This window comes from Gavia stellata, chromosome 1 (assembly GCF_030936135.1).
Source record: "Gavia stellata isolate bGavSte3 chromosome 1, bGavSte3.hap2, whole genome shotgun sequence".
NCBI lineage: Eukaryota > Metazoa > Chordata > Aves > Gaviiformes > Gaviidae > Gavia > Gavia stellata.
The window spans coordinates 77,028,999-77,052,740 of NC_082594.1; the positions used below are offsets into that span (position 1 = coordinate 77,028,999).

The following is a 23,742-nucleotide window of genomic DNA, read 5'->3' on the forward strand; positions in this document are numbered from 1 at the left end:
TTCCATGGAAACTATCCAGGACCTGCTTTGATTGATCAAGTAAAAATTGTGAAACCTTCTCAAAGCAAGAGCAAGCACTTCATTTCCCAGCACGTCTCAAAATCAGAAAAGGAACAAGCTCCATTGACTTTGAATGCTTGACTCCTGCTTGGTCTGAAAGATGAATGAAGACTTCTGGAAAAAAAAATAAAAATGAAGTGTTGTGTCCTTGAAGTAATGTGAATTTGTCATTAATTTATTTAACACAACTTGCAGATAATTACATGGAAATAAAGGAAGAAGTTATAATTTAAATTCGCAGTCCTATGACTGCCTTCATTTGATGGATGATTCAGCACATGGAGTGAGATGTAGATTCAGGCCTAAGAATAGAACTCCTGCGACAGGCTTAATTTCCCTGTGAACGTCTTTATTTCTACAAAAGGAACTCAAGATAGATATCCTGGGCAACTGGTATCTCAGCAGAGAAAGAATATAAGACAGACAGGACATATGGCCAAACACTGCTTGAGTGTAAAAAGTGTTCATATGATATTTGTTAAGCTGTAGTTACGTTTATTTTGGAAGGGAATTATATTTTATAGGCCTCTTACTGGGAGTATGTTTTCATAAAAGGAGTAAAGGCAAACGTCATGGAAATTATAATACATAAAAAAATGTTAAGTCCAATTTTGAGGGAATTTTGCAAGCATGCAATTCTTGACTTGAATTAAGAAACGGTCTTGAGCCAAATCTTTCATTTCTTGTGCCTCCAAAACTTCCACTGGCAGCAGTGGAAATTCTGGATTGATGAATAAAACATTATCAGATGCTTTGTTTGATCCCAACAGATCAAACATTTGATTTTGGATTCTGTTTTCTTCCCTTAACATAAAAAAATCTGCTTAATGGAAATATATAGAAGTCATTCAGCATCCAAGAATATCTCTAAATTCACGTGTTAACTGAAGACTGGACAGATGAATGAATAAAAGTGCTTGACTCCTACTCCAATACTAAAATGCTGACTTCAGACTCTTTTAAAAGATGTATTATCATTAAAAATTGTATTACCATTTTCCAAGAACTCCTATAAAATAAAAAAAAATGCTAAAATTAAGTAAAGGAACTAAAGACACATCTAACCTGTGACATGTTCAAGGAAAATAGCCAGATTAGAAAAGACCACGTGAATGATCTAGATAAAAATCTTGAATACTTGTTCCTTTCTTCATTAACTACTCTCACAAGCAGCTACAACCCTGCCAGATATTTAGGCACAAGCTTCACCTTGAGCACTGATTTGCTGATTTAGGCCCCAAGGGTTTAAATCATAAAAGAGAAAGTAAGACATAATTAAGTGCTATTTAATTAGGCCAGTAACATAACTGCAACTTTAATAAATGCTTGTGTACAAACCACAACCTTTTAGCCTGCATGACTTTTTAAAAAATAAGGTTTATAAAATATTCTATCACATAAGTTATGCCCCTTGTATCTTCATCAGTGTCCTTGTCCTTGTCATTTAATTCAACATCCTTGTTCTCATCAAATACTTTTTTACTTCAAGTTGTTCAGTTCTGTTTACCATGATGATAAATACACATTTTGCAACAGCTTACAATTTTCCTAAACTAGATAAATTTGTGGGATGAGGAAATCTTTGTTTACAGTTTTTATAAAATGTAAATATTAGAACAACACTTTAAATTACTTTCTGCCATGTTTTAATCAATAGAGAAAATGAAAATAAAACTTTTATTCTCATCATATTCTAAAACATTAACACAAGTTTTATGAACAATCAGAATTTTAAGAATTCAGGAATATCTCAGAGAATCCATGTTTTAAAGGCAAGTTATCATTTGCAAAATTCTGATTTGAGTCATTTGTTGAGCTATGGGCATATTCAGCATTTTGTAGCAATTATTTCAATAGCATAATTGATAAATCTTATTAAAATTATGTACATTATCCAATAAATCATGCTTGATTGCAGAAAAAGTATTGGACTTGTAAATGTGTCCTGAAATATACATAACAGAAGTGTTAAATTTTTATTAGGAAATCATGTTTAGAAAGATAAAAAGTATGTATAACATTACATGACTTCCGGCTTTTGACTTAATTTTGTACTCTCAGTGTTTGGAGTTCCCTATTTTCTCAAAAGAAAATGAAAACCACAGTGAATACATTTTTTGGAAAATACTTTTTATTATAAAATGTACAGTATATTGACCTTAATATTATAAAACACTGTAATGTATCAGAGTCTTGTAAAGACCAATAATTTATAAAATGAGACCAAGTTCATTGTTACTCTTTCTAGTCTCATAGTCTGATTTAAAAATATATATAAAATATATAATGAATGATTTGACTGTAGCGTCCTTAGTAGCTGGAAAAGGTCTGTTCATATGTAAGGTAACTAATGTTTGCATGTATTTTTATTAAAATAGATCACTCTTATTTGCTAAGTTAGTCTTTGATTTTGAAGAGCTGATAAAAGAATGAACAGAAAGGTTAGTAATCATATTCTATAAGGATAGATTATGTAAAAGTGCTGCAGGGTATAAAGAAAATTATGTTTTACTAAAGCACTTCTATCACTGCAGCTCATTTATTAACAGTTAATACTTCTTTGGTACTTTTAAGGTGCTTGTTAAAACAAGGAATAGTTTTGGACTATTGACAAGAATAGAGTACTTTACTTTAGGTCTCAGATGCTATTGGATAGCATGAAAAACCACACTATGCTGTCTTAACAACTTAAAGATCTTTTCCAATGTGTTAGTCCCCTCAATTTCAGTATGTCTACTGCCTCCTTTTATTGCAGGGATGTACTACCATATTGAGTACAAAAGCAATGCACTTTGCATGAAAATAGTTTTTTTTTCTGCCCTCAGCCTTTCCGGCTTTGTTGCAAGCAGTACTTTCCCTGTTGTACTCGCTTGGCAGTGACTTGAACACTAGTATCCAGCCAAAGGCATTTGTTTTAGTGTTAGAATATGTGTATGTAGGTTGTTTTCGAATCACTGCCTAGTATATTTTTAGCAGTGCATTTATAGAAGCCCGCATCCCTTTGAGTAGGCTGCTGGATGACTAATGACCCCTGAGGGTGGAGGAATTTGTTTCCATACAGACGGGATTGAGCTCCTGTTGTCAGATGTGATTTGTCTGGAAGCTCCCATGTTATTTCTGCTTTAGGAATCCCAATGGCCATGCAGTTCAGTTTTACTGAATTTCCAGGCCTGGCATAGATGACGGGTGCTGGCTCACTGGTGATCCGCGGAGGATAGGCTATCACGATGACAGGCACATTCATAACAGTAGTGCCATACTCTGTGGACACCTTACACAGGTAAGTGCCCCTGTCAAATACAGAAGCCTCACGCACTGTCAGTGAGCCATTCTCCAGCAGAGAGAAGCGACCCACAGCCTGGGGGGCATCCAGCACCATCCCATTGGGCAGCGTCCAGGAGATCTGCGCCCGCTGGTTTGGCTGGGTAATGCAATGGAGCTGCAGAGTTTCTCCATTGATGATGCTCACCAGGTTGTTGTACTGGTTGCTGATTTCTGGCCTGAGTCCAACCTTCAGAAAGACTATGCGTTCCACATAACCTCCTGGGTTTCTGGCTGTACAGCGGTAAGTCCCAGCATCCCCAGCAGAGAGGCTGCTGATGTGTAAGATCCCATCCCTCTTATGGTAAAATCTGTGCAGACGGCTGCCAGTCAGCACTTCAGTGCCATTGGGAAGGATCCAGCTTGTGCTGGGCTTGGGGTTCCCCTGGACTGAGCAGTTCAGATTAATGCTGTGCCCAGCAATGGCAGTGATCCTTTCATTAACAGGGTCTCTGAAGGAGGGTTTCTCCAAATGGTCTGTGATGAGGAGCTGCACAATCAGTCTCGCTTCCCCTCCTTCATTCCGTCCGATGCATATGAGCTGCACCGCATCTGTCTGCCTCACCTCTCGGATGTCCAAAGTACCATTGCGATGCACAGTGATTCTGTTCCCATAGTAGGGAGCTGGCAGGATTACTCCTTCTGGAAAAGCCCATAGGACCCGTGGAGCAGGGATGCCTTCAGCTTTGCAGTCAATAAGTTTCCGGCTGTCCCTGATGGCTGTCTCCCTCATGGATGTTATTGCACTGAGATGACCATTGATTCTGGGAGGCTGAACATTAACGTGGATCCAGACGATTTTTCGATCTTCTCCAGCACTGTTCCGCACTACGCAAGTATAGTTACCACTGTCAGATCTTTGGGCCTTTTGGATGAGGAGGGTGCCATCCCTATATACTTGGTATTTGTCAGATAGGGCAGGAATGGGCCTGTTGGTTGGGGAGAGCCAAGTCACTTTGGGAGTGGGTTCTCCTTTGGCTTCACATGCTACTGTCACAACATCACCATAGGGTACATTAATAATGACGTATGTTTTGTTCCTGATAGTTGCAGGCTCGGCCACTACTTTGACCCGCACTTTCATCTCATCCTTTCCAATCTGGTTCTCAGCATAGCAAGTGTAGTCCCCTTCCTCTCTCAGTCCAACATCATTGAAATACAGGGTTCCATTATCGAAGACCACGTATCGCTTCGTCCGGCTGCCGCTGTCATCTGACTGCATGAAGGTATTGATCATGCTGCCATCTGGGAGACCCCAGGAGATCTCAGGATTTGGCAGACCTGTGGCTACACAGTCAACTTTCAGGTCCCCTCCGTACTTGACTTTGTGGTTATTCTCATTCTTACGTTCTATTTTTGCTGGTTTCATCATCACATTCACTTTGAGGACGACATAATCATCCCCAATCTTATTGCGAGCCACACACAAATAGTCTCCAGCATCTTTATCTGTAACTGAATGGACAACCAAAGTCCCATTGCTGAATACTTTTATTCTAGTCTCCAAGCTACTGTAAGGAAAGAAAAAAGAACAGAACATGAGCTGCAAAATCACATTTTAGGTATTAATTATTGAGTAAAACCTGTGGAAAAAACACCAAGAACTCAACAATACTGAAAAAAAGGAGAGGAGCATTGCTATTGTTAGATAATTGTTAGACAATGGTCTGAAATGTCCAAGATAGTCATCACCAAAAAGCAAATGGAACAAAATAATTCTATTCACTTGTAAACAAGCATTTCTACTCTGTTCCATTCAATGACTTTAATGGTAGTTTTGACCATTAAGCAACCATTAAATATCAAATGATGGTACTTTTGACTCTTTTGCCTGCATGTAAAGTATTCTGTAACATTCAGATATGGGATCTCTGAATGATAGACTCCACACAAAACTATATGGATCATAACTATGGAGTCTGGCACTTGGGTCCTCAGCTAAAAACAAATCAAGACGACCAACTTCCTCTGGCATCAGGTATAACATTTTAAAGCTTTAGAACAATCACAAAGAAGCAAAATATTGCTAAGCTTTGAAATAATGGAAAAAAAGATTTTCAATGTGCTAAAAAGCTATTATTCCTTTGCACTTCACTACGGAATTGGTGTATTGTGGTCAAAACTAATTTTCTCAGTAGCCCCAGATTTCTCCCCAGAGAAGATCTCCTGTATTTGAAAAACAGCCCACATAAAGATCATGACGGAAAATGAAAAAACCCCAGTGTTTTGTTGCTATCACCATGAGGCATAAAAAGAATTCTGGATTTTGTGTTATCTACAGGCTACCTAAATATATTATTTGTCAATATGATAAAAATGAATTGCACAGAATCACAGAATCACTAAGTTTGGAAAAGACCTGTAAGATCATCATGTCCAACCATCAACCAACACCACCATGCCCATTAAATCATGTCCCACAATACCTCGTCCACATGTTCCTTGAACACCTCCAGGGAAGGTGACTCCACCACTTCCCTGGGCAGCTTATTCCAGTGTTTCACCACTCTCTCAGTAAAGAAATTTTTCCTAATATCCAGCCTGAAACTCCCCTGGTGCAACTTATGGCCATTTCCTCTTGTCCTGTCACTAGTCACCTGGGAGAAGAGACCAACACCCACCTCTCTGCAACGCCCTTTCAGGTAATTGTAGAGAGCGATGAGGTCTCCCCTCAGCCTCCTCTTCTCCAGACTGAACAACCCCAGTTCCCTCAGCCGCTCCTCATAAGACTTGTGCACAGACCCCTCACCAGCTTCGTCGCCCTCCTCTGGACGTGCTCCAGCACCTCAATGTCCTTCTTGTAGTAAGGGGCCCAAAACTGAACACAGTTGTTGACAATTCTGCATTTTAATTTCAGTACATTTCTCATCTGTCTATGGTGCTCAAAGAGTGAGTAATAAATAATTTACAGAGCAGAAATTGTGTTTTCAGCAAAGTCTTTTGACAGTTATTGTAGATTTGGAGAAGTGATATCTTACTTGATATCATGAACATTGGAGAAGTTGTTTTAGGCATTTATAGGCAACTGGGTTTGCACAGACCTTATTGCAAGGTAACATTTATTTATACAACTATGTTAAAAAGATCGTGCTTACTTAAATATTTATAAGATGATTTCTTTGCCCCGCATTTACTGTGTATGGTGATTTGTACAACAGATAAATAAAATTCAGTGATCCAATTTCTCCCGGGCAAATGCAGGCACCTATGCAACTCTATCCAGACTAAGCACACTGGAACAAGAGGTACACAAGTTGTGTATCTTAACTTTTGCCATTGAACTTTTTACTACATTTACAAGTGGCTGTAAAAGACAGATAATGGCAGCTTATCCTAAACACTTGAAGCTGACTTTTCAAGAGTACTATTGTTTCCAAGAAAATTATGCTAAGAAAATTATGCTAAGTTATGACTTGGCTATCTTTCGACATAATTTCAAATTCTTCCTTACGGATTGGGGGCCTCATTCAAAATTCACAGAAGTCAACAATGAAACTTTTACAGATATGAATGGTCTTTTCTCTAAGTTATCTAAACTGTAATTTAGCTGTGACACCTCAAATAGTAATTTACCTGTGTAGGGAATCAATCATCCTTTTGGAAGGCAACCTCCACAGTATCCGAGGCCAGGGGTCACCAGAAGCACTACAGTCTAAATGCAGGATGCTGCCATATGTTACATCTGTCCTTTGAGGTGAGCTCCCAGTGATCTTAGCATTAGATGCATGCTTCTTCACATGGAGTTGTATTGTTCTCCTGGCAGCTCCCACCATGTTAGCAGCAACGCACTCGTAGGTCCCACTGTCCTTGGGGGAGACGTTGCGAATATAAAGAGTTCCATTGGGAAAAACAAATAAATTCCCATTGACAAACTGAGAAGGTCGGATTTGCGTGCCATCAAAGACCACCCAGCGGATGCTGGGAGAAGGTGCTGCTTTGGCAGTGCAGTGGATGTTAATACTGCTACCAAGGGGCAAAGAAATGTTCTCTTGCTTATCCTGCTGGATGATGGGGGGTAAGGCTGCAATGTGCAGCCTCACTGCAATGCTGTCAGCTCCTGCAGCATTGCTTGCTATGCATTTGTAAACTCCTCGGTCTGAAAAAGTTGCTTGCTTGATAGACAAGGTTCGATTTTCATGAAGCATTATCCTGCCTTCTGTGGTGGTGACTGTCTGCAAAATCTTCCTATCTGGGAAAATCCATGAAATATGTGGGTTTGGAGTCCCACTAGCCTGACATTCCATTGCTATAGTCTCTCCAAAAGAGACCGTTACATCTCGATAGCGGGAAAGTAAAATTTTGGGCTGGTGGGCTACAACTGTGAGCACAATGATCATTTTATCTATGCCATGCAGGTTTTGAGCTGTGCACAAATACTGTCCACGATCCTGAAGCTGAACATTTCGAATAAGGAGGGTACCATTTTTCCAGACTTCAAACCTTTGTAACCTGGTGTTGGCTGCCATTAGAGCTCCTGGGAAGGTGAGAGGAAAGAAAGAAACGGAAAGTCAAAGGGTTTGTTTTTAAGACATACATCACGGTATTGAAAAAGGCTTATAAAAGATTTTAGCTTTATTTAACACCAACTACAACTTCAGATGGATCACATGACATCTTCTGACACTCTCCATAGCTCAAATTGGTCTTTGTTTCTATTGCAGAACTAACCATACTAGCTTGCAAGCCTGTACAGTGCGGGAACTTTTAAGGGCTTTATGCTTTAGGATTCCTCTTAAATCTGTATGTAATTTCTCTTTCTTTTGCTTATGGAGATGACACACACATCAATATTTAAGGCAGCAATGTTAACAAACCCATACTAACAAGTGTTGTCATCATAAAGTCTAACTGCTGTGAATAATCAGAACTGGCTGCTATTCACCCTTCAAAAAATAAACTCATTAAATGGTAGAGGTTTTATTTTGCTACAAGAAATACTGCAAAGTTATTTTTATCTGAAATGATTAGTTGCAATGAGTGACATTTTATCTATAATGATTAAAAGAGAGAGAAATTATTTTTCAGTGTTTTGAACTACTGCTGCAATCATGTTGCATTTCTATGCAACAAACCAAGTATTTGTACCCTTAAAAAACAGTGTGGAAGAACACATTTATCTCTGTCTTACCTGTAGAGACTTTTGTCCAAGTAATAAAAGGTTTGGGTTCCCCCACTGCATCACAAGGGATAAAAGCATCTGTTTCGGCAAGGATGGATATGCTGTGAGACCCTTTTGTCATAATTTTAGGTCTTTCTCCGTGTATCCTGAAATTAGCAGAAGATTGAATTACAGTCGAATTGTGTGGCATAATGCCTTCCACATAAGGCACAGATGGAACTTTTTGATGACGATGATGGACATTTTTAAAAGGATGAACTGTAGTGGATGTCTGTGGTTTTGTGCGCTGAGAGAGAAAGGCTGGAGGGGTAAACTTCAAAATCGCTGGTGGTGGTGATGTGGTGGTTGTGGTATGTGGCATTGGAGGCACTGGAATAGCTGTAGCTTTCTGCACTGCAATCCTAGTAGGGGAGAACTGGGCAACCTTCTCATTTGTGTCTTTTGGGACCAGTTGACTAGGGACCACTGGTTTAGGATGCATACTTAAGTGAGGGAATATCCTCGTTCTGTTGAAAAGGAATGGCATTCTGGAACTGGGATAATAGGGGATCCCTTGACTTGGTAGTCTCCCTGCTGTGCCTCTGTTATCTGGAACATAGTTATTTCCAAAAAATCTTGAATTAATATTGTATCTGTTCTGACCCTGATTACCGAACTTGCTTGCAGTGAATGGATTTGTTTTGTGAAATGGAGAGGCTTGTGTTGGGGTAGTTGTTTCTCTCTGAGAGGCAAAAGATTTTTTGTCCTGGATGGTATGTGCTGCATATGCTGTTATCTCTGGTTTGTTTGTGTAGTGAAGAGGCTGGTGTGTTATAAAATAGCGAAATGAACCTTGTGTTACAATATATGGAGGCTTCACTGTGCCTCTTGCTGGAATATGCTTTGGAGGCACAACAGGCAGTCTTTCGTTTAGGTTTGGTATCATTCCAGCGGGTGGATGGGGAAGGTTTGGATTTAGCAGTAAACTGTTGTTTGACTTGCTACTATACATGTCTTTGAATTGCTCCTCTTTCGACTGTATGCTAATCCTGTTTTGGCTAGAGAACGGAGTAGGGTGTACACTCTGCCTTGAGCTCACCACCATTTTGTCACCATCTGCTTCAACTTGCTTTGCTTCTGGGAACCTTTCTTGATTGAAGGCATTACTTTCCTCGGTGGTATAATGAAGAGAAGGATGTGAAGTGCTTGAAATGGAAGGGGGAAGAGTGGCAAGTTTTATAAACGGAATAAAGGCAGTAGATACAGTCAGAAGCTTTTCAGTTGTCTGCAAAGTGGGATCATGATGAAATACGGGTAACGTAGCTTCCTTTTTATCCCAGGAAGATGGCTTTGTCCCAGTCTGAGAAGCAACAGATTTCTTTGTTTCTCTAAGTGGAAAAGTCTGAGTTTCTGTCGAGCTGAAGGAGGAGGACAAAGTCATTATCTCATGTTGCTGAGGTGGCTCAGTTATTGCTGATATTTCTAAAGATACTGTAGGCTTCCATGGCTCCTTTGAAACTGAGAGGTCCTTAAAAACTTCCACTGTGCCAACAGGAATACTTAAGTCAGTCATAGTGGGATACATCATCTGGAACGTTCTAGCAGTTGTTTCATTAACCACAACTTCTGAGTCAAATAGGATAGACTCTTCTTGAGATTCTGGTTTTGTAGAAAGTATGAAGATGTTCATTTGCTCAGGAGAAGTTGTTGTGCTTGATTGTTCTGTCTTACTGTGCATAGTTTTAGAATCTGCTTTAATGCCCTTTTCCTCAGATATATTGTCTAATGAGTGGTATGTTGGCACTTCACTTTGCTCTGGTTTTAGAGGTGCACTTGACTCTTTCGTGGGAACTGCATCATGTACAACATAAGATGACAAAATCGTGATAGGTGCAGTCACTGGAAGTGCCAAGGTTTCAGGAGCAGTAGAAAGTGTCACATGTTTTGGTTCAGGTGGAGAAGCAGTAGGCCTAAAGAAGGAAGTTGTGACCACCTCTCTGATTTTGGTAATTCTCTCCAAGACAACTGGGTCAGTAACCAATGAAGGAGTGAATTCCATATGCTCCTCTTCCTTAGCATGTATTTTGACATTGTTTTTAAGATCGGGACTTTCAAGAGTTGCAGAAGAAGTTTTGGTCACAGCTTCAACTTCAGGTGTCCTTGGAATGATAGGCATTGCCTCTGTGGTTAAAACAGGGGGGAAAGGCTTTGGTCTTTGTCGGATTCTGTTTGGCCTCAATCTCCTTCTCCCATAAGGCCTTTTTCTAGCATGCTGAGTAACAAGTGAAGGCACGGTCTTTCTATAGGGAGTTGTCGTTGTGGCCACAGTGGTCAAACTACTGATGGAAGAAGCAGTTTTTATCCCCTCTGCTGTTTTATGAAGAGCATTAGTACTTGGCAAAATTAATGTGGGATCTGGTTTTGGAGTAGCCAGGTTTCTGTGTTTTCCTTCCTGAAAACTTGCTGCATAACTGCTGGACGTGCTTTCTTGAGTCACTGTATTTCTGTGGGTCTCAGGTTCTTCCTTGCTCTGAACCCTGATGGGCGTGACAGCTGGAAAACTTGTACTTAAGTCTGGCATTTTTGTCTGACCTGTGGATACTTCTTTGTGCTGGTGTATCAAGTCATTGCTCTTTTCTGTAACAAATGGAGAAACAGATGAAGAAATAGTAGTAGTTCCTACCGAATCTGTTGGGATGATCTCATCTAACTGAGAAGGTGTTAAAATGATTGTGTCAACACTCATCAGGTCCACTTCATTTAACTTCACACTTGTCTCCGAGACACTATGAAGATCCACAGTCTGAGATTCAGCTAGGACAGTAGTATCAAGTGGTAGCTCAGCAAAAGCAGAATTTTCCTCTGATGTAGAAGATACAGTTCTATCTACATTTCCCACTGTGAATGAACTGCTCTGAATATTAGGAAAGTTTGTTACAATTTGTCTGGTTTGTGATTCTTCAGTGAGAGCATGGATATTTTCTTTGACTACAACTGAATTATCAGTCCTGACATCAAGACGCTGCTGGCCTTTGGGTTGGACAGTTGCAGCCATGGGAGTCAAATATGGACCCATTACAGGGATTTCTACAGAGTATGTATTTGCAGGTGTTTCTAAAGCCCTGTGGTCAAAGAAGTGTTCAGTTTCTGACCTTGTTAATATGGACTGGACTGAAAATGCTTTAGTGTTGTGGGAAACAGTGACTGAGAATGGCTCATCCTCACCCACAGGTGATGCATCTGCAGAGGAATCTACCACATCAGCTGCTGTCTCTGAAGGTGGAGGACTAGCTACCGGATGAGGGACTGGAGTAATTTTCTGTATGACTGATGGCAGTGCGGTTGTTAAAGAAATGGCTGTAGCTGTTGTTGTTCTAGGAATATTCTTCCCACGGACCTTTGCCAAAATGTCAGCCCAATGCTGTGGATTAATCTGCTTGCTTGCCATATTAATTCTCCTTCGAGATTCAAATACTCTCCGGCCTTCAGCAACATTGCTGTCTTGCGTTCTATCAGTACTTTTCCAGATTTTCATTTTCCTTCTGCCTTTCTTCCCCTTTTTAATTTGAGCCTCTGGCACCTGGTCACTTTTTTGTTTAAAGGATATTTCCCGGTCTTTCAGGTGGTTCTTTCTTCGTGGGAACTCATCCACCCCTCCTGCCCCCGATCCCTCTCCATCATCTGTGACCCGCCCTCTTGTTTTTGATGAAGTTTTTGAGCCCAGGCGCTTTTTTAGCTTTATCCTTTTAAATGACCTGTCAGACACCATTTTATTTACTGTCACCCTTACAACAAACTGATCTGATCCCTGCTGATTGACAGCCACACATCTGTAATGGCCACTATCACTGATGTGGCTTTTTGGAATAAGCAAAGTACCATTGCCCAACATATATGCTTTTGAAGAGTTTGATAAATCATTAAGTACCTGGCTGTTTGGAAGAATCCAGCTCAGCTGTGGCTCTGGGATGGCAACTGCATTGCATGGCAAAACTATTGGATCACCAACATTTTTTTCAACTCTCACTACATCTGAATCAGCTACCTGAATAGCTGGAGGCTGCACTAGAAGTCTGTAAGCCATTATGTCCACATCATCTCTCACTTGGGCAACACAGTGGTACAAACCACCATCAGTGTAACTCACTGCTTTGATTATTAGCTGACCACTAGTAAGAACGGAAAACCTGCTGTCTTTCTGATTAAATGGTGCCTGCAGTTTAGTTCCATCTGGAAAGAGCCACTGAACGGAGGGGCTCTCAGAAGCTTTCACATTGCAGCTCAGCTGACACTCTGACCCCTCCACCACACTCTGCGCTGTCCTTATGCTCTGGTTTTGCTCTATCATTACCCAGCTTCTCTGATGCCTGGTGTCTTTGGTACGAATTGTCTGAGAAAACACAGTAAAAAAAGATAGCACCACTTTTTTCCCTGTACTCTGGCGCCTGTTTAATTGGATATTTATAAGAGGTTGCATCACCCAGGAAGGTTCAGCCAGTATTTGAGCTTTTACACCTGTGTAGTAAAGAGCATCATAATCTGAGCCTTGCCTGTACCGATAGCTTATTTTAGGCTCTTTGCTGAGCATAAGTTCCCTCTCTAATTTGACAGGTACTTCACTGTAATAAGCTATAAGTTTCCACAGTTTTTCATAGTTTTCTCGATTCATTGGGCATTCAAAATCCAGTGAAACTGTAGCATTTATATCAATCTCCTGAGTCTGGATTTGATTCCACTGAATTTTGGTAGAGCCTGTTGGTTTTTTGATTTCACAGTTCAGGTGGACTACATTGCCATGCTCATCAGTCATATTTAGAGTAATGTTCCATGGTAAGGACGGAAGCTCTTCCAGAGGAAGTTCATAACTGTCACCATCTTCTTCATCTTGACTGCTGCTATTCTGCCTCACTGAGGACTGAATGACAGGTTTCCTACAAGAAATATCTTTCAAGTTTTGAATATCTTCTTTCTGCAGCTGTTTCGGGCTGTTGCACTTGGGACAGAGCTGTCCCCCTTCATAGGCTTTGTCCTTTTTGCATTTTAAAACACCTGCAAGGAAAAAAAAAGAAAGAAAGAAAAAAAAAGGGGGGGGGGGAATAGGTAAGTCGAAGAACTCTCAAAAGTGCGAAATGGACCACGTAAGGAACACATTATGGCCCATGACACGTAAGGCAAGGCTTTAAAAATGGCACCTCTTTGTTTTCAGCTGAATGGGTGCCTGATTCTCAAACTGACCACAACGTCTTTTGACTTTAATGAGAGGATCCTTCTGAAAATTAGATTAACTGCCTTTGAATAAAATGGCTAGAAACTGAAGTGTTCAGAGCAACATTTTATAAGTGAGTAAAAAGCTGTGCTGTGTTGAAAATTCTGCAACTGTACAGTGACAACCTACCCATCTAACTTGTGGATCTAACGTAAAGAGGACTGGGTCCTCTCAGCTTTCAAAAATGCAGCATTTACCTGAGAAATGCTGTACTTCCTCATTAAATGATGCAGGAAGATTTTTATTTTTCTCTATTTGTTAACAACAGTACTGGCAATACACAAAACACTCCACTGTAGGTACCAAAACCTGCTGACTAGTTCCTGCACTTACAAGCTATTTGTCAGCAGAAAAAAAAAAAAAAAAGAAAGTGCCACTTCTTCCCTGACCTCTGAAATAACTGTAAAATCTGTAATGGTAAAATAAAAACTGAAACAGAGAAGGAGCACTAAAACAGGAAAGTATAGCCTTGACTCCTCTCTTCTATCAATGCCAGAAAGACTCTTGTCTGCAAAATAACAGTCATATATTTATTACATTGTTCTGCTCACTAGAATGTCAAATCTTGCCTTACAAATTTAGTTTGGGAACATGTTGCAAATAAAATGTATTCCAGTTATTCTAGGAATAAGTGTCATGTTGATCACTCCTGAGGAATGAGGGATCTTTGAATGAATGAACAATATACGGGTGGGTTATAAGGCAAAATGCTGGGAGAAGGGGAAAAGAGTGGCAAAATTTCATACCATTTTTTAATTGAAAAATATATGCTTTGCCAGTCTGACAAATAAATTGCCTTGAGAAGTTCTTATAAATGGAATATTTAACTGAATCAGTCTATCACTTGCAGATTCAAATATGATGTTTCAAAGATAAGGAAAGCACGCTTCATGACAGAACTGGCCCACAATCAACCTGGCAGTGGCCACAATGGTCTGAAAAACTTTAATGTGATCTATGAAACAGCACTTTTATAACTGGACATTTATAGTCTGGACAGAATTCCCACAGATGTTAATGTTAGATTCATATAAAGCTACAAAATCTGTCATACATAAAAATGGCATGGATAAATCCTTTTCTCTTTGCAATATTCACTACTGTTGTAGTGTAAAAAGGGAATCTAACTGAATAAGAATGCTAACAAGCCAACACTGTGCAAGGAAAGAAAGTTCATCTAATATTTCACTGTTATAACTTACAGTGCAACTTAAGTATCCTTAATACACATACTTATTTGGATCAAGGAGAGTATACGAGAATATTAAAATGTAAGTTAGCAAAATATAGTATCAAAGTTAGATGCCTCAAGTATCAGTTCAGTCAGGAATACTTACATTACACATTCAAGTATCACACACTCTTAAAAGTATTGTCCTATAGTTAAGCGCAAAACTGCAATGAATTACATATTCTAAAATGACAAGACACACCATCATACACCATACATTCTCCAAATCGTTATATAAACCTTGTGACTCCAGTACTCATTTGAGATCTCTTCAGTTGCAATGCAATGACAATTCCCTCTTAATATTTTAGCAGCAGCTCTGGTGTAATACCAGTCCCTCTGGCCTACTATAATAAGCACATAGCTACCTGAGATGGGGTATTGGTGAACTGAGATGCCCAAATCGAAAACCGACATCCAAAAAACCCCTCATTTAGTGTATTCCTGATATAGAGGCATTATAAAACTGTTTTGGCTTTTTTTTTTTTTTTTTTTGCTTCTAGTAGTTTGCTTCTGCACATGGCCAGAAGTGTTCCAGCCTAAGCAGTGTGATACTTATCTGACATCTAAGCCAGAACAAAGATAGACCAATTATTCTAGGAAAAAAATTGCAGGATTGTAGGTGTTCTCAAAAATATTTAAAATAGATTTGGTCCATCATAAAAGGAAGTTGTGATCAATGAAGAAACACAGATAGACATGAAGAATGCATCAATATTACGTAACAGCCTTAATGTTAATAGCATCAAAGTTAAAGGACTCATCCAGGAATTTGGAAACCTGATTTCCATTCCTTCCTCAGCCAAACAAGTTCAAATCCAATGTTCCCACCTTCCATGAGAGCACATAGTTACTAGCTTTGTTGGTTGAGGACAATTGCCAGCCCTCAATCAAAGGTGTACCGCTGTGCAAAGGAACACACTAACAGGTTATAACCTATATCCTCCTTCCAATTATAAACTTTACTATCACTTTTTGCATCTTGAATGTAACAGCTAATTCCTTTGTTTTCGAATGCAGATTTTTATTTAGTGACACACAACTGTCTCCTCTTTAACTGCTTTTTAAATACATGCATTTATAGAATGATAACAGAACAGAATAGGACACATAGACATCATGTAAATAATAATACTTAGGAAATAACAAAACCATCCCTGTGCAGAACAGGAAAAAAAAGTATCACACATTATGAGTTGAAAAAGCATTGGTATTTTTGCTCTTACCTCCAGAAACTTCATTCCATTCAAGGAGCCACTTTAAACTGCAGTCACAGGCCCATGGATTCCCGTGAAGGTAAAGGTTTTCCAGCAGCTGCATGCCTTGAAACATCCCTGCTGGCAAGGTCCTAAGAGCATTTTCAGACAGGTAGAGATGTCTTACTGTTGACAGTTTGAAATAATCAAGGACCATAAATGTTGAAAAGGTGTTGGGGTGAAGCTGCTGGAGCAAATTTCCTTCTAAGTGGACCAGTCTCAGAGAAGTTAATCCATTAAAAGCATTTGGATGAATAAACTCAATTCTGTTGTGGTCCATGTGCAGTCTCATTAAGCTTGAAAGTCCTTGGAGGGTTTGGCCAGTTATGACTTTCAATTTATTGTAACTAATTTTGAAAACCTAAAAAAAAAAAAAAAGAATAAAAGAGATTAATTTTGCTTTTTGATCTAAATCCAAACAGAATAGCAAGCATGCAGAAGTTTTCCTCCTGCATTCAAATATCCTTTGCACTGAAAAATGATATGCTGGTCAAAGAGGGAGAATACAACTGAATATTAGTTGGCATTATCATATATGACATAGGCATAGTTAACAGATCTCCAACGTATTTGGGGGAGAAGTGGTATCTTAATCCTAAGAAAGGCACTACAAAAACTGCTTTTTTTTGTCTTCTGTTATTCATGGAAGTTAGAATTTATGAAATTTAGGAAGACCCGATCATTACCTGTAGAGACACAAGATCTTTCAAAGCACCATTAGGTATATTCTGAATGTCATTTCCATGTATCATGAGCAATTCCAGTTTTGTAAGTCCTGCAAAGGAGTTTTCGAATATAGACTGTATACTGTTAAACCTGGAAAAAAAATCACATGTGCAGTTACATTTTATGCCCTGACCATCACGGACTGCAAATGTAAAGTTATTATAACCTAACTTTCAGGAAAAATTGGAGGGATCTTAATGCATTGTCAAAGGGCCAGAAGTTACTGAAACATTTTTACAAGGCCAAGTATAGTTAGTTCATGTTTACATTAAGATTTCTTTTAACTCAATTTGTGGCACTTTAGCCATACTTTAGGAGTAAGAGTAATAAATAGGCGTTTAAGTTCTAATAGTTGTCAGTATGTTTTTCCATGCAGCTCAGTTTATGGCATGGTAATAAATTAATGGCTTGTATCCAACCAATGATGCTATGGAGCCTGGCAAACTCAACGGGCTGCAGTGTTGCCAAAACAGCATCTAACAATAAATGAATAAAGATTTGGAGAGAGGACATTAAAAATGGATATCTCCCAAACAGCACGAGAAGCAGGAAGTCACATCCTGCTTCACTTACTGTTACAACATCTAATTGGCTACCTCAACTAATTACACAAGATCTAGGAACTGACCTTCCAATTACATAATTTCAGCCTAGAAACTCCTTTTAGAGAAGGAATACAGAAAACCTACTTTTTGAAAACAATTCAATTCCAGTTTGGACAAATAAAACAGGTTTTATTTGCCAATATGGAAGCCTGAAGTTTGGCGGCCTAGCTTTACATTTGGGTTTTCCATATGTAGACATAAAATTAAACATATGAGCTAATTTGGGCATGAAGTCTCTAAAGTAAGCATCAAATTTTAAAGATTTTTCCTATTTTTTAACACCTTCTAGAAAGGAAGGGAAGAAACAACGAGAAATTAACATACTTTGAATATGGAGGAATTACTTTTAGATCCTCACCATGCTATCTATCTGAAGATTCTGAATTTTCTAAAAATTTAGGCTACTGTTTTGATATTTTTAGTCCTACTACAGATCTACTAGGCTTAAAGCAGTCGTCCTATTAAAATTCCTTATTTTAACATCAGCCCTTCTAAAAAATATGAACTTCTCTAAATAAGAAAATTATCTAAATTTTTTCCAGTTAGGAAAACTATCTTTACCCCCTAAATATATTCTATCTTAAAATAGAAATATGTTAAAAGCTCTTTTCTAAAATGAAAGAAATGCAACAACAGACTGTTTCTTCCTGGGAAAGGACACAACTCAGACAATGTCATTTGTAGTGATGAAATACAAAGACAGGAAAGCGCTTCTGTCCTAGCAGTATCAAATAATGTACTTTTATTAAAAAACAGCCAAAACATCTAAATAACTTAGAAGCCTACTTCACATTTTCAAAAGCAATTTAGGGATAGAATTTGCCATAGAATGTTGCCGTATGGGGGAGAGGTGACTGTGAATATGTGTGGGTTTGAATGTGGGAGGAGAGGGAGGCATTTCTGACTCAAAAATGGCATGAAAGTACAGATTGCTATAATATAAATTTATTGAGTACAATGGCATTTTGAGACTAAAATCAGGCTTTAGGAGGATAAAGTGCTGGTGGGTAGACATTTTAACTACAGAGAAGCAAAAAAAAAGAAAAATCAAGGTTCCTGCTGTCAGTCATTGCATGATCAATCACAGATTACAGGCCTTGGGGTGGCTGGGGTGAGTTCATACCAGCTAGTGTGGCAGCTCTGATATCAAGCAGAAGAGGACTACAACTGTTGCACCATGCCATGTGACAGAATGACCCTATGCAGCACTTTTGTAGTATGCAGCCTGCCAACTGTCCCTGCCTTCTTGTCTCACAATCTGACAGATGTGAGCTGGCGATACCCTGGCAGAGGAAAGTGAGTTGGACCCTGAGCCATCTCTCCCCCAAACACTGATGTCTGTTTATATTGCACTTAAGTTCCTTGAAAAAATCCAAAACTCCAAAGGCAATGGAATAACTTTGTTTTTACTGCATTTCTTTAAGATATGCTATATCTCATTGCTCTCCAAAATGCTACCTGGCTACATCATAGAATTTTACTGCTACTATATTTTTTTACATCAGGTATAATGTTCAACATTTAGTAGAAATCCCATAGTAGGTTTAATTCAATGTAGTTTTTTATACAGTATAAAAGACTACATGTATTATTTGGCAAGAAGAACTGACACTATTATATAAATATTTATTTGAAAATAATAGTAACTTTTCTTTGAAACATGAGGGCTACAGTAAAAGTTTCTCCATGCCAGCAATTGTAGTGTTTGAAATACGGCGCCTGCACGTCACCACCCCTCTCTGCAATTCTACTTAAAAAGTACACGTGGAGATGCTGGTACGCTGCACGCGTTCGAAGCATTCCAGGATTTCACACAAAGAACATGAAACTGTTCGCTACAAACTGCCATACAAACCCAAAATTGATTCTTTCCACATGTTTCGAAATCCTTGCCGGCACGGCTGCTAAGGAGCGAAAGGTGCAGTGGACTTCGGTGGGGAGGTAGCAGGCGCAGGGGTGGGGGCAGGCCAGGGCGCCCGGCGGCAGCCCCAGCCCCAGGATCAGCACCACGGAGAGTGCCCCCGCCGCCGCCCGCTCCCCCATCTTGTCGCCTCCCCTCGCCTCGCTCCTCCTGGGTCGTCCGGGGGAAAGAGAAAGAGAGAAGAAACGATGATTTTTTAATCCTCTTGCAAAGCTTTATATACCTAGCGATACTCTGCGGCGTCCCAGAAGGTCTGCAGACAGTCAAGGAAAAGTTAAGTCGGAAAGAGGTTTGATTTCTTCCAAGACATTTGCTTTTCCCCCATAATTCACTTCTACTATTCTCCCAAATACCTATTCTACTAAAGTTATGCTGTCTCCTTACCGTAATAAATTTTGTAGGTTTGTTCTACACGCCAAGGGTACTACTCGTCTCGCCTAAAAATTAGAAAACTTCAAGGGAAGCATCTAGTTCAAGCAAATTGCCATGGCTCCCTCTACAGTCAATGAAAGAAAAAAAGCAACCCATATTCACTTGAAGGTGAATAATACCAGGTATCTACTTGATCGGATTCCTTGAAATAGTACAATTCAGCCTCATTAGGTCCCTAATTAGCTAACTCACCTAGCCTAGCTGCCTGAGTTTTTGACAGGCCACTAACTTCTAGGAGAGCAAAATGTGGCTGAATGAATCCCATTCATAATGTATATGGGAAATGGTATCATTGAGAGAGAAAGTGAGTGAAAAAAAAAAATTGGTTGGCCACAGATCCAGACTCTGTCATCCTTTCCATGCGTTACTGTGCGATGTTGGATGTGCTCTTACATTGCAATCTTAACCGAACAGGAGCTATGAGTCATCAGAACTGATAAAACTTGACAATTTATTTAGAAGCATAAGCACAGACCTCAGAGGAAATGTAAGCAAGAAAATTTATAATTTTTCCTTGTCTATCAACATTCAGTTCAGATTTTCAGAACTGTGTGTCTAAACCTGTATGGCTAGACCCACGGAGAGTCATTTAAAGATGCACACTGTGCTAGAACAGACAAGGAAACGCAACTGTTATTGACCTTGAGCACTAATAATTTATGAAAATAAAATAATTTATGTAGATGTCTAATTACAGATTAAGCAGCCTTACTTTGGAGAAATGAGTTTTACACATCCCTATTCTTATCCCTACCATCAGAAGAATTTGAAAGCTCTTCAGATTAAAGCCATACAAGAATGCAGGCTACTATTAGTAACAGAAATTTAGTATTCTTGCTCTTGTACAAGTGTGACAAGGATGGAATGGCATTCAGTTCTACTAGCGATTATTAGTTCCATTAGTTATTGCTTTTAGTATAGAAGCAGATTTTCTCAGATCTGCTAGCAAGGAGACAGACATTTTTTTTCTAAGAAGACCATCATGTGCAAACCATTACAGTTCAAAGGAAAGGCTCATGGGGATGAAGAGGTTTCTCAAATATCTGTGGTCAAGTTAATGAGATGTTTACCATTCTTTACAAGAGAAATAGCTTTTAATTTGTTTAAGAATACTCAGGTGCTGTTTCCCTTAATGATCTCTTCAATGAAAACTCCCTTTAAAAAACATCCTACCCATTTCAATTCCTTTTGGGTGGGGGCACCGCATTTCCTTACAGGAGGTGCTCGCCGAAGTTAAGTGACTTGTGAGGGGCTGGGGAAGAGCAGGCCAGCCGGGCTCCTCCGTGCTTTGCCCGGGTAAGAAACCATGGGGGCCGAGTGCAGGGCCTTCCACAGCCAAGCCGAAGCCGCCCTTCCAGAGGTTTGGCCGGAGAAACCCGGGCGGGACCGGCCCGGCTCCGCGCTGCCCCGCCCCGCCGCTCCGGGGCGCCCTCGAGTGGCCGTCCCGCCCCGCCCGCCATTGGGTGCCTCCGCCGCTGCCGCGCACCGCGTCAGCCAATGGGCTGCGGCTTCGCCACCGCCTCCGCCGCCGGCGTTGGGGCGCGGCTGCGAAGGGGCGGTGGCAGCCTGCCGGGAGGCGGGGCGCGTGCAGGGCGGAGGAGGGGCCTCGGGCCGCGGCACCGCCCGCACTGTTCCTCGCGGGCACCGCGCCAGCCCCGCGAGGAGGTTTGTCGGGGGGGCGGGGGGCGGCGGGTCCCGCGCGACGCTGCCCCTCCCGCCGGGCAGGGCCGTGCGCCAGCCGCGGACTTGCTGGAAGGGTCTGGGGAGGAGGCGCGGTTCCCCTCACCCGTGTCTCCTTTTACCGTACCGGAGGGCGGACCCTTCCCATTAGGGAAGAATGTCCCCGCCGGGCTGAGCAACGGGAGCGGACGGGCTGAGGGCGGGCGGCGGCACGCGGCGGCACCGCCCGCAGGGCGCCCGACCGCCGCCAGGCAGGCAGCCGCGCCGCTCCCCTCCTCCTCCTCCTCCTCCTCCTCCTCCGCCTCCGCCTCCTCCCGCGCGGTTCCGCGAGGGAGCCCCCCCAGGCCACCCCCCACCCAAGCGGGCACTGGCAGCCGCGACCGGCCGTGCGCGGGCTCCTTACCTGCAGCCGGGAGCGGCGCTCTCAGCAGGCGCGGCCCGCTGCGCCCATGCCCCCGGGGGGCTGCGAGCGGCCGGCGGCGCGGGGCGACGCGGCGGGCGGCGGGCGGCTACCTGGCTCCCGGCCTCCCCTCCGGCACCGGCTCGCCGAGGCTCATCGCAGCCCGCGGCGGCCCGCCTCGACGCCGCCTTAGGACTCCTCATCGCCCGTCATCCTGCGGGATCCGCCGCCCTGGACGGGTCCCCCCGAACAAGCATAAGCGATGCGCGGCAGGCGGGCAGGACACCCTCTGGGGTGCCGGGCTTTTGAATTACTCTTACTTTTCCTGAGCGCTCGCCTTCTCTGGGCGCCCCGCGTCCCCGCGGAAAGCCGGGGCGCCGCAATCCCTCAGCCCTGGCGGGAGCCGAGCGCCTCGCTCCGGGCGCTGCGGGAGCTCCGTAGGCGAGCGGGCGGGCGGGCGATGCCGGCGACTCCCCGCCGCTTGCCGGGCTGCCTGGGCGCGCAGCTCCCGCGGCGGCAGCCTCCCGCCGCCCGCCGCGGCATGGGGACGAGGGGCGCGGGGTGCCGGGGCGCCGCGCTCCGCCGCTCCGCCCGCCTCCCCGTGCCGGGCGCTGTGCAGGGGCAGGGCGCGGCGGAGCGGCTCCTCTTGCGGGGTGGGCGGCCCCTCCGCGGGGGGGGCTGCGGGCGGGCCCGCGCCGGGGGGCGGGCGGCCGGTCTGGGGCGGGGGGGAGGTGGGCGCCGGAGCCGGCGGCGGGAGCTGCGGCCGCGGCGGGGGAAGCCGAGCCCACGCCTGGGTCCGGGACCTGGCGCTCACGGCAAGTTTGTTTCTGGGACCTGGGCGGATCCAGCGCTATTGAAACGTTCAGATGTGCAGCTCTCCGCGTTGTGAACTTACACACGCACAGACGCAAAGTCCAGCATATAACCCCAAAACTGGACCAGCCGGTCTGGGTTTCTTATAGTGATAGAGGTGTCCCATCACAACACAAAGAACCAACTTCACCATGATCCTTAGCGCATGCTGGCACAATACTGCTGCAGAGACCTGTACCCAGTCTGCATGTGAGGATTTGATGTCCTGCATTGTACCTGAGGAGAGTCACTCGAACAAATGCGTGTGAACAGAAAAAGCTCAAAGCTGGAATGGAGAGGGCACAGGAAAAAGCAGCAACCACTAACAAGATGAACCAGACTGAATGTAGACTTGGTCATGAATTGCCTTTTACCTTTAAAATCCAACAGAGAAGCAAACTTGCTTTAGAATCATTAAATCATTAACATCCCTCTCCTCAATTTCCCTCCTATACTAGCAATTTTTTCAGTAAACGAAAGTAAGTCTACCTCTGGTCCAGTGAAAAAATCATCATTCAGATGTACCACAGAAGACCATGCACTATCATCTATTTAGTTCCACTGTGTGGTTTTTGGATACACACAATTTTCTGTTCTCTAGATAGTCAATATGGCAGTTCCCCCCATCTGTTCTGGAAAAACAAACAACATAGTCATTCAGGACACAAAAGAGTTGCAGAAATCAGTATAGGTGAATATTAAGCTGTAAGAATACCTCTGAGTTTTGGCATGAAGCTTTCAAATTCCATCTCCAAGGAAGGTAAATATAGCAAACGGCATTACGTTCTAGACTGTGAGTCTGTGGCAAGTGTATCATCACCAAATTATCAGAATCATAATCTGAGTTAACAAACCATTTTTTGGTTTAGCAGCCTGTAGCAGGTATGATTATCA

The 23,742-nt window shown here is 42.1% G+C and overlaps 1 protein-coding gene across 1 annotated transcript; it reads right to left on the reverse strand.

Moving 5' to 3' along the window:
• Positions 1-1,993: 1,993 nt before the first annotated feature.
• MXRA5 (matrix remodeling associated 5) lies at positions 1,994-19,621 on the reverse strand. The gene is made up of 6 exons (XM_059817021.1): positions 19,419-19,621; positions 16,919-17,048; positions 16,203-16,593; positions 8,510-13,528; positions 6,955-7,855; positions 1,994-4,892 (listed from the first exon to the last, which is right to left on the reverse strand). The coding sequence occupies exons 1-6, from the start codon at positions 19,604-19,606 to the stop codon at positions 2,981-2,983; spliced, it is 8,541 nt and encodes a 2,846-aa protein (XP_059673004.1). The 5' UTR covers positions 19,607-19,621; the 3' UTR covers positions 1,994-2,980.
• Between the last annotated feature and the right edge of the window lie 4,121 nt (positions 19,622-23,742).